This window comes from Octopus sinensis, linkage group LG16, assembly GCF_006345805.1.
Source record: "Octopus sinensis linkage group LG16, ASM634580v1, whole genome shotgun sequence".
Taxonomy (NCBI): domain Eukaryota; kingdom Metazoa; phylum Mollusca; class Cephalopoda; order Octopoda; family Octopodidae; genus Octopus; species Octopus sinensis.
In genome coordinates this window covers 57,224,478-57,236,977 of record NC_043012.1, presented here as the reverse complement: position 1 = coordinate 57,236,977, position 12,500 = coordinate 57,224,478, and the positions used below count along the sequence as shown (strand labels likewise).

At 35.7% G+C, this 12,500-nt stretch overlaps 1 protein-coding gene across 3 annotated transcripts in view; it reads left to right on the top strand.

The window, feature by feature from the left end:
• The window catches only part of LOC115220548 (plexin-A2), a 307,994-nt gene that overhangs the window by 156,803 nt on the left and 138,691 nt on the right, over positions 1–12,500 (top strand). For all 3 annotated transcript variants that reach the window (XM_029790694.2, XM_036510169.1, XM_029790693.2), the window contains exon 4: positions 8,412–8,612. In XM_029790694.2, the coding sequence (XP_029646554.2) occupies positions 8,412–8,612 (201 nt within the window). The remainder of the gene's footprint in view (positions 1–8,411; positions 8,613–12,500) is intronic.

Genomic DNA, 12,500 nt, shown 5'->3' with positions numbered 1-12,500 from the left:
GTGGTGGTGGTAATGGCGGTAGAGGTGGTTGTTGTGGTGGTGGTGGTGATGGTGGCAGTTGTGATGGCAGCGGTGGTGATAGTGTTGGAAGTGGTTGTTGTCGTCGTTGTGTTGGTGGTGGTGGTGGTGGTGGTGGTGGTGGTAGCTGTGCTGGCAGCAGTGACAGTGGCTGTAGTGGTGTTGGAGGCGATTGTAGTTGTGGTGGTGATGGTGGTGGCAGCGGAGGTGGTTGTTGTTGTGGTGGTGATGGTAGTGATGATGGTGATGGTGGTGGTGGTCATCATCATCGTCGTCGTCATGGTGAAAGTTGGAGGTAGGAGCATTGATTGATTGATTAATTAAATACAGATGAAAGAGGAGTTCTTCAAAGGAGTCACAGAGTGGCAGGGATGCAGTTGTACTTAAGGAATGTAGTTGCTGGGAGGGATGAGGGGGGAATATATATCCTGCTTTTATTTGATACCTTTCACTGGTTTCAATGTATTTGGACTGCGGCCATGCTGCAGCACCACTAACATAGCTGTGTGGTTTAGAAACTTGCTTCCCAACCATAAGGTCCTGCCTGGGTTCAGTTACCCCTGCATGGCACCTTAGGCAAGAATCTTCCACTCAAGACCTGGGTCAGCTTAAGCCTGCAAGTGGATTTGGTAGACTGAAACCAAAAGAAGCCCATTGTGTGTGTGTGTGTGTGTGTGTATATACACACACACACATATATATTTATATATATACATATATATATATATATATATATATATATATATATATATATATATATATATATATATATATATAATATATACACATATAATATATACACATATATAATATTAAGATTAATATATATAATATCAAGATTAATCAGCCGAAATTGCGAGGATGATCCGGTTCTTGACTGAAGATTAGAGGCCTCGAATGACCTGTCTGTTTTTTTGTGTCGTCTATTTGAATGTTTTGCGTTCTTGTCCCATTTTGTATCTTATATATATTTTTTATACATATATAATATTATATATATATATATATATATATATATATATATATATATATATATATATATATATATATATATATATATATATAAATATTCTTTTCTACTCTAGGCACAAGGCCCAAAATTTTGGGGGAGGGTGCCAGTCGATTAGATTGGTCCCAGTATGCAACTGGTACTTTATATATATAGAAAATATTATATGTATTATACATATACATATGATATTGTATATCATCATCATCATTATTATCATTTAACATCCGTTTTCCATGACCTGCCTGCATTTTCTTTATTGATCTTTTTGTTTGTTTTTATGCACTCTATCTCAGACTATGTTATCTAATATGAACTTCCTAAGATAACACCTGGCTTAGTGTTTAAGACGTTTGGTTCTCAATCATAATATCTTGGGTTCAATTCCTTCACTGGGCTTTGCATCCTTGAGCAACACACTTCATATCACATTGCTCTTGTCTACTCAGCTGAAAATGAGTACCATGTATTTATTCATTTACCTCTCTATCTCACCCACACTTAACAAGGAAACTTCTCACACACTCTACCACAACAAACCAAACTACATCTCTTCTCTTCCTCACATTTCCACTTCATGCACTATGCTTACCGTCCACTCCCCAATCCTGTCCCCTTGGCCCTGTGCCACTGTATCACTGCTTTCTGCTAGCCCCACCGACCTGTGAGTTCCACCCACATGTAACAATAAAACTTTTCACACACCCTGCCCAACAAATCACTCTACGTCTCTTCTTCACATTTCCTTCTTCATACACTATACCTAGCTCTCACTCACCAATCTTGCCCTCATGACCCTATTCTTCTGCATCATTGCTATCCAGTAACACCCCCCACCGACTCTATATATACCCAGATTTTCACCACTCACTCTCCTCTCCATACTCTTTAATCACGCTTCCTTTGCAATATCCTTCCACTTATATTATGATGTTCAAGCCTCAAGGGTATACCTTGGCACTTGCCACGATCTCTATCTCTCTCTTCCTTTACTCAACCATCCCATTTATATTCTGGTCCCTGTCCCTTGTGACTATGCCCAGCACTTTACCACCATCTCTATCCTGCTGTCTCCTACTCTCTCTCTCCTTCTCCTGTACTTCCCTCAGGTTGGGTAATCATGTACCTCCTTTGCAATAGCGTACCTGTTTCTGTCTTCATTCCTGATCTCTCTCTCTCTCTCTCTCCTCCTCCTCCTCACCCAACCACTGGCTGGGTAAACTTGTACCTCCTCTACAGCAAAACACCTGCTCCTCTGTCTCTCTGTCTCATTATAACCTTTCATCACCTCCTCACCTCCAATGCACTCTCCCCTCTCAAAAGAGACCTTTTTGTCTTGCAAGTACTTGGTGACCCTGTCAGTGCAGGTGCCACTCAAGAGCACCCAGTCCACATTGTAAAGTGGCTGGTATTTGGAAGGGCATCCAGCTGTAAAAACCTTGCCAAAACTGATGTCACCTGTACTTGTGCCACGTAAAAAACACTATGTCCACTCTGCTGAGTGGTTGGTGTTAGGAAGGGCATCCAGCTGTAAAAATCCTGCCTAAACAGTTACAGAAGTCTGGTGCAGGCTTCTGCCTGGCTGACTCTTGTCAAACCATCCCACTCATGTGAGCATGGAAGGCAGAGGTTAAACAATGATGATGATATATATATGTATATGTGTGTGTGTGTGTATGCTTGTGTGTCAGTGTTTGTCGCCCCAAAATCACTTGTCCACCGATGGTGGTGTGTTTACGTCCCCGTAACTTAGCAGTTCAGCAAAAGAGACCGATAGAATAAGTACTAGGCGTACAAAGAATAAGTCCTGGGGTCGATTTGCTCGACTAAAGGCGGTGCTCCAGCATGGCCGCAGTCAAATGACTGAAACAAGTAAAAGAGAGTAAGAGTATGAAGAAGTATATTTATTTTATTGTTTTCTTATAGTCGAGTTGTATTTCAATTTCGTGGTGGCGAGCTTGTTGTGGTTGTTATTGTCATTGCTGCTGCAGCTACAACTAACTGCTCTGCTGATATCTGTCTGACACATACATTAATCTCATGATCTGTGCATTAGACATGCAAATCCTTTGTCTTGCAAACAAAAGGTCAGAACAAACTTCCAATGAAATTCTTTTGACCAATTTTTAAGCCTTTGTCATGAAACATCCAGGCTGTCTTTTGTTTCCATTTATTTTACTCCAAGATAAAATAACTTAGTTATCACTTTAACTAACATTTCGCTTCATAATTTTTATGAAATATATGAACAAAGCAGAGTAATACCGTATAATAATTTCTACGCATTGATAAACATCTTTTTATCACATCTTTCTTAAGAACAATCCCGATCGTGCTGTCTCTAAGATTTTCTTCAAAGGGTGTGTAGCTTTTACATTAATCAGGCTTGGATTTGAGTTACTAACTAAACAAAATGTAATAATAATAATAATAATAATAATAATAATAATAATAATAATAATAATAATAATAGTAATAATAATAATAATAATAACAATAATATTAGTAGTCATAATAATAATAATAATAATATTAGTAGTCATAATAATAATAATAATAATAATAATAATAATAATGGTGATGATGAGAATAGCAAAGATAATAATGATAATAAAAATAATGATGATGATGGTGATGATGACAATAATTTGAGAAAGAGAGATAAAATGGTGGAGTCATTAAGGTATTGTTTTACTGCCTTAAGGGTAGATAAGTTTAAACCCACTGCTGGGTTATTATTGTTTGTTTTTTTTTGTTTTTATTTATTTATTTATCCTTTTCATTTTTTTTGTTGTTGTTGCAAGAAGGAGTCTTAATTGTCTGACAGAAACATTTTTTAAAAGAATGTTATGTGTTAAAAGACTAGAAGACTAACATTCTGCAAAGATGGAAATTTATCTTTCTTCTTAATGCTATGAAAACTAGACTTTTGGTCCTTTTTGGTCTTATGAAAGGATAAACTAGAACTAAATCCCATAAAAGCTTGTGCATAACATGCTACCATGTCAAATACATGTCCTGATATGGCATCCCTAAATTAGACTTTTGGTCCTTTTTGGTCTTATGAAAGGATAAACTAGAACTAAATCCCATAAAAGCTTGTGCATAACATGCTACCATGTCAAATACATGTCCTGATATGGCATCCCTAAATTGACCTAAACATACATTTCTGTCTTAAGACTTTTAATTGGTCCTTGTTTCATACATTTAGCTTTGAAATTATTCCATCAAATGTATTGCTTATTCACTCATGTTGTTTTGGACTAATCATGCATTATTTTGTAGCTCTGAGATTTCAGTGATATGATTGAATATTTCTAGATTGATATTGTAAGGTAGGTGTGAGAGGCTGAATCTGGTTAGTTTGAACAAAGAACAAGTAGAATATTCGAGCCTGGTTTAACCCTTTAGCATATAAACCAGCTATATCTGACCAAAATATTCTAACCTCTTTTATGTTTAAACCAGCCAGATTTGGCCTCTCACACCAGCCCTACAATCCTGTAAAATTCTGTTGACTGTTCTTTGAGCCACTTCTTCACTACAGTTTTCACTTCCTCGTCACTGGAATAATGTTTGCTTCTCAAACCCTCTTTCATGGCACCGAAGAGATGATAGTCTGAAGGCGCTAAATCTGGTGAGTTTCGAGGTAGTGAAGCAGTGGCTCAAAGAACATTCAACAGAATTTTACAGGGCAGGGATACATGTTCTCATTTGAAGGTGGAACATTGCTATTGAGAGAAACAGTGACTATGTTGAGAAGTATGGATGTGATCCACAAAGGACCATTTTTATTTTGATATATGATACATGTTCCTGTGTTGGTAATTATACCTGTCCTAAACAAAATGGCATTACTTTTTGACTCACCTTTGTACATATATAATGTGTGTGTGTGCATGCATGCATGTGTCAGAGAGATGGGCTTCTTCAGTTTCTGTCTACCAGTTTTGCTCACAAGGTCTCAGTTAATTCATAACATTAATATATAGGACATTAACCAACAACATCTGCTCTGTTGGACTGAACCTATAACCAGTTGCTTCCAAAGCAAACCTCTTAAACTACAGAGCCATACCTGCAACTCTATAAAATCTACTGCTAAAAAAAGGGATTTAAAAAAAAAAAGCTTTAAAAATAGTAAAGCTTTATTACATCTCTCTCTATATATAAAGGTGAAGTTGTATGTGTATGGCAGGTTTGGTAGCCTTCAACTAACACTATCTCCTCCGAGACCCTGCAGGGCAAGTTGACCAAAATTTAGAGTATGATAGAAGAAGGCTTGCTTTTCCTTCTGTAGAAGAAAAAATTTAAATCAGACCATGTTAACACCAAAAATTATTTACATCAAAAAGGTGCTTTTTTTTCTATGAAAATCCCTATTTTTTACGATTTTTTGACTGCTGTGTCTCCATTTTTCGGTGTATTTCAACCAGAAAAATGTTCACTTAAAGAGAATAACAAGCTACATAATGCAATATTTTTACTTTTCAAAAATTCCAATTCTAAAGGGTCGAAACAAACCCGAGCAACGCCGGGCGATACTGCTAGTTATTAATAAAAGTGGGTGGAGGAAAAACCTTACACGTATTATATGTAGCATTAATTTCAATTATGATTTTGGTGAAGAAAAAGTGTATGTTATCTATTGAGTATTACGGTACTTAAAAGTTATGATCCATAACCACAAAATTTTTGATATTTTCATTATTTTCTTAACTCTATAATGCCTGTTGTTAATAATTCTTAATGCTTCAAATATTACGCTCTTATGGGAAGGAAACAACAAAATTGAAAGCTTGGCTGAGTTCTAAGGATTCTGGATTCTTTATGTTTAAACAACGTTTATTGCATGAAAGCAATTATAATAGCAGGCGCTGTTGTTGTTACAGAATTATTAACATTTCAATAGTTCATGTGTATGTGTGTGAGTGATTTATTTCAAACATACGCTCTACCGTTAAATTAGCTGAAAATGGCTGATAAATATTCTTTTTCCTTGCATATTGGTAATTTTGGCTTTCTCTGATCATCTCATAGAATTCATTTGAAGGAACTCAAGTTATTGTCAATTATTGAGAATAGATGCTTAAAAAGGATTAAAACATAGAATGGTCCCCAAATTATGGAATATTCACATTGTTTCGTTTTTGTTTTCTTTGGAAATTAATCAAAGAAAGAGAGAGAGAGGGAGGAGTAATGCTCAAGACCTTTGCCAGTAGTTTTTCCTCCCAGAATGGTAAGAGAGGTGTGTATGAGGCTCAGATATCTTTGGTGGGGAGGAAAACAAAGTTGTTGGTCAGTTTTATAAAATGTTAACCAACTGGTCATCTTTAGGGAAAAAATATCTCGAGAAAACAAAGGAAAATTTGGAGGGTTGCTGTTGGTCTATTTATTAATCAACAGATTGTCTTTAGGTGGGGAAAAAAATCACTTGAGGAGAAAGGAAAATTCAGAGGGTTGCTGTTCAAAGAAGGAGAGGAAGTGTGAAAATAAACTTAGTGTGGGGACCTAGGAAGGGAAATACGGTAATGGTAGTGGTGAGTTGGGCCCTCAACTCCTGGTGGAATTGGATAGAATTCATTGAGGCAGGTTTCCTATGGCTGACTGCTCATCCTGTCACCCAACCCTCCCCTGTTTCTAAGCCCAGAAATGATGTTTTCCTCGTGGTTGGACACGTTTTCACAGAAAACTCGAAACAAATGACACGATTCGTGTGATGGTGACTGACACTTGTTTATGACTATCACACAATATTAAAACAGAGACACAAATACATGTACATACATATATATATATATATATATATATTTTTTTTTTTTTACTTGTTTCAGTCATTTGACTGCGGCCATGCTGGAGCACCGCCTTTAGTCAAGCAAATCGACCCCGGGACTTATTCTTTTTGTAAGCCCAGTACTTATTCTATCGGTCTCTTTTTGCCGAACCGCTAAGTGACGGGGACGTAAACACACCAGCATCGGTAGTCAAGCAATGCTAGGGGGACAAACACAGACACACAAACACACACACATACATATATATATATATATATATATACATATGTACGACAGGCTTCTTTCAGTTTCCGTCTACCAAATCCACTCACAAGGCATTGGTCGGCCCGGGGCTATAGCAGAAGACACTTGCCCAAGATGCCACGCAGTGGGACTGAACCCGGAACCATGTGGTTGGTTAGCAAGCTACTTACCACACAGCCACTCCTGCGCCTGCATATATATATATGAATAGATGAGTGTATTTTTACCTTGTTAACAATTAACACGGAAAAAATAAATAAATAGTTACCAGGGTAGCAAAAATCTCACAAGTAAAGATGTTGTAACTCCTTGTTTATAAAGGTAGAAAAAAAGGCAAGGAATTCTGTCTTCTCTGTAATTCTGAGCTATTTTTCATTATCTTTTCTAAAAATACTCTAGTAAACACTGTTATAGAGCGAGCATACGGATGTAAACTTTGGTAAAAACATACATTTAGTGCATATAAGTAGTCTCTATCATTATATATAATTTAAACTTTAATTTCCTTTATATTTAACATTCACTATTGGTATCCCTACTCTTTCTATTAGCTACTTATGACGTTATATCATATAACGTTTTTTTAAACAATATTAATAGCGTTCTGTCTATCGCTATACAAATCCATCATTTTTTGCTAAAATGTCTTATTGACGAGTTTCGCTTTTTTCACTTTCCTGAGGAGAAGATTGCATTGTTTATACAAATTTATTCTTTTGAATAGTATCAGTGGAATTTTCGAAACATGTGTCGAAAGTAAAAATATTTGATTACACCTGCGTTAAACTCCATTTATTTATTCATATATATATATATATATATATATATATGTATGTGTGTATGTGTGTGTGTATTTATATGTATTTATTGTTTATATATATATTTGTTTTTAAAAACATGTAAATAAGACTAAAATTAACAAAACCTTATGCAGAAGTATTAAAACCTCATTTTTTTAATATAAAAATTACTAAATTGGTCAAAAATAATTCTGAAACATATATATATATATATATATATATATATATATATATATATATATATTATATATATATATATATATATATGTAATTATATTAATCAAAAGGACACACTAATGTGTCTGTCTGCTGGAAAAGAGATTTAAAACCCTCATTTAGACCACCAGAAAAACTAACACTGAAAATATGAGAATCTGTATATATATATTTGTATAGATATTCACTTCTGAATATTTTGCTCCTGATAAACATATTAAAAGGATGATTGAATTTTTCACCAAGTCTGTAAAAGAAAAGATATATATAAAAACACAAAAGAAGAATAAAAAAAACTAAACCTTTCTTTTCTATTAACTTTTACAGCAAGATAAACAGATGACCCCTGAACAGTATATGTGCAATATAGAACCACTTCCAGTATATGCCAAAGTTATTGGACATCTTCCTGTGGAATCAAAGGCCGTTCTTACTTTTTCAAATGAAACCTTAACGTCAGTCGCAATGACAAAGTCAACATCACACATCGTGGTTTTAGCAGGAACTTCTAATGGACATTTGAAAAAGGTAAGTTAAGAACAAGCAGCTTCTTCCTTTCCTTCTTTCTTTCTATCTTTTTTTCTCTCTCTCTCTTTCTTTCTTTGTATTGTTATTTCTTTCTATCTATCTTCTTTTTCTTTTTCTTTTATTATTCTCTGTTTGAATTTAAGCTCAAATTGTTGCTGTTGCTATTGTTGTCATTTGGTCCTCAAGCCAGCTATGTAATTAATATGCAATTAAGATCTCTTCTGAAAGACAATCCAGCTAAGTCCACTCCATCTGTTTCATCATCATCGTTTAACGTCCGCTTTCCATGCTAGCATGGGTTGGACGATTTTGACTGAGGACTGGCGAACCAGATTGCTGCACCAGGCTCCAGTCTTGATTTGGCAGAGTTTCTACAGTTTGATGCCCTTCCTAATGCCAATCACTCCAAGAGTGTAGTGCAAATGGTATATCTAATTTATCTCTTGGTTTTAAAATAAAGCATGAGATTTGAGGAAGATTGGCTGCTTCTTTCTTTCTATCTTTTTTTCTCTCTCTCTTTCTTTCTTTGTATTGTTATTTCTTTCTATATATCTTCTTTTTCTTTTTCTTTTATTATTCTCTGTTTGAATTTAAGCTCAAATTGTTGCTGTTGCTATTGTTGTCATTTGGTCCTCAAGCCAGCTATGTAATTAATATGCAATTAAGATCTCTTCTGAAAGACAATCCAGCTAAGTCCACTCCATCTGTTTCATCATCATCGTTTAACGTCCGCTTTCCATGCTAGCATGGGTTGGACGATTTTGACTGAGGACTGGCGAACCAGATTGCTGCACCAGGCTCCAGTCTTGATTTGGCAGAGTTTCTACAGTTTGATGCCCTTCCTAATGCCAACCACTCCGAGAGTGTAGTGCAAATGGTATATCTAATTTATCTCTTGGTTTTAAAATAAAGCATGAGATTTGAGGAAGATTGGCTGCTATATCTAGCACCTCAAGCAACTATGCAGGCATCTTCTTTGTTGGTCATAAGTTATTGTTGTACTTTCCATTAAGGTGGTGAGTTGACAAAATCATTGGAGTATTGGAAAATTGTTTTGCAGTATTTGTCCCAGAACTTTATATTCTGAGTTCAAATCCTGCCAGAGTCAACCTAGTCTTTCATCTTTTCAGGGACCATAAAATAAACTACCAGCCAAATTCTGGGGATGATGTAAGACTATGCTCCTTTCCCTAAAACTGTTGGCCCCTTGTGCCAAAATGTGAAAGAATTATTGCAGTTACTGTTGTTGTTGTTGTTGTTGTTTGGACCCAAGTCAGTTATATGATTGAGTTCTATGATGAAAGACATTCCTGCTGAGACCATTCCATCTTTTTCTTGTCTGTTGGTAACTTCTCAAAGGTGGTGAGCTGGTGGAAACATTAGCATGCAGGGCGAAATGCTTAATGGTATTTCGTCTGTCTTTACGTTCTGAGTTCAAATTCCGCAGAGGTTGACTTTGCCTTTCATCCTTTCGGGGTCGATAAATTAAGTATCAGTAGCATACTGGAGTTGATCTAATCAACTGGCCCCCTCCCCCAAAATTTCATGCTTTGTGCCTAGAGTAGAAAAGAATATTTATAGATCTTAGGGTGACAAACTGGCAGATATGTTAGCACTGCGGGCGAAATACTTAGCTGTATTTCATCTGCCATTACGTTCTGAGTTCAAATTCTGTTGAGGTCGACTTTGCCTTTCATCCTTTCGGGGTCGATAAATTAAGTACCAGTTATGCACTGGGGTCGACGTAATCAACTGGCTTCCTCCCAAAAAATTTTGGGCCTTGTGCCTAGAGTAGAAAAGAATATTTATTTATAGATCTAAGGGTGACGAGCTGGCAGAAACATTAGCATGCCGGGCGAAATGCTTAGCTTGTATTTCGTCTGTCTTTATGTTCTGAGTTCAAATTTCCGCCAAGGTTGACTTTGCCTTTCATCCTTTCAGGGTTGATAAATTAAGTAACAGTTGCATACTGAGGTGGGGGCGGTCGATCTAATTGACTGCCCCCCTCCCCCCAAAATTTCAGGCTTTGTGCCTAGAGTAGAAACGAATATTTATAGATCCTGTTCCTTTCCAGCTGTTTCAATATTGCTGAAATGAATTAAATTCTGGTAATTAAAACATTTTTGGGAGCAAAATCTCGTCAGAGGAGTGAAAAAGGTAAAAAATACATATCATCAGGTTATTAACACGTTATTCTTCCAAAACATCTCAACAGCTGTAAGGAAACATGTTGAGTTTTTGCAGTTAATGAATTATATTAATGCTATTGCTCCATTTTCTGGATTTTAATTTGAATATTTCTAAACAAAGTTTTATATTTGAACCTATTACTTTAGGAATATTACAATTCACAACAAAATAACAGGTAACTAGCCAGTAATTCATTAGATATTTCTATCCCTTAAGGTAGTTATTTTAACCCCTATTTAAACTGATATATATATATGTGTATGTGTGTGTGCGTGTGTGTGTGTATGTTTGTATGCCTGCATTTACCCCCAGTACCACCAACACCATCACTTGACAACAAATGTTGGCATGTTTACATCCCTGTAACTTAGTGGTTCGGCAAAAAGAGACCGATAGGATAAGTACTAGGCTTACAAAGAATAAGTCCTGGGGTCGATTTGTTCAACTAAAGGCGGTGCTCCAGCATGGCTGCAGTCAGATCACTGAAACAAAAGAATAAATATTGGCGGTAGGAAGGGCATCCAGTTGTAGAAACTCTGCCAGATCAGATTGGAGCTTATTGCAGCCATCTGGTTCCCCAGTCTTCAGTCAAATCGTCCAACCCATGCTAGCATGGAAGGCTGATGTTAAACGATGATGATGATGATATATATATATATATATATATATATATATATATATATACATATATTCATATGCACTCATATATGCATATAAATTTGTATATATATATATATATATATATATATACTTACTCATACATATGTATATGAATATAGAAGTGGCTGTGTGGTAAGTAGCTTGCCTACCAACCACATGGTATAAAATCTAATCCATCCCTCTTTTATAAGATGGGAGTATGAGGCTCGAGAAAGATTAAGCTGCTATTTCTTGTAGGACAACCAATCTTGTGGCACAGTGGAATTGAACTTGGAACCACATGATTATTAAAGCAAACTTCTTAGCCACACAGCCATATTTAATTCATGAAAATATTTATTTTATCAAAATAAAATTTCAAACCAAACTAAATCAAAAAAAAAAAATATATATATATATATATATATAAAACAGCTCCAACTCAAAATCCAATTAATTACAAGAATATTTTAAACCATGTGGCATCACCATGTGGTTTTAAATATCTACATAACTAACTTTTAGAATGCAATGAAAATTTCCTATATTTTGGCTGCCCCACCCAAACTATCCCTGCCAGCCTTTTTTTTCTCATTTTCAATATTAAAATGGGTGTCACTTTTGTATTTGAGTTTGTCATATGTTCACACATTATCTCTCTCTCTCTCTCTCTCTCTCTCTCTCTCTCTCTTTCAGTCAGTCTGGTGGTCCTTTTCTTTTCTTTGTCTTTGTCTCCACCCTTTATGTACCTATCCATATATATCATATATCTACCCATCTGGGGACTATTTTTTTTATTGTTTTGTCTTGTTGTTTGTGCTTGACTCCAGCTCATTGTAATCCTTTTTTTTCTTCTCATCCTTCTCCATCTGTCTATCCATGTATGTATGTATGTATGTATGTATGTATGTATGTATGTATGTATGTATGTATGTATGTATGTATGTATGCATGTACGTATGTATGTAAGTATGTAAGTATGTATGTACGTATGTATCTATCTATCTTCTAACTATCTACTGATCTATCAGTCTGTCCAGTCATTTATCTATCTATCTA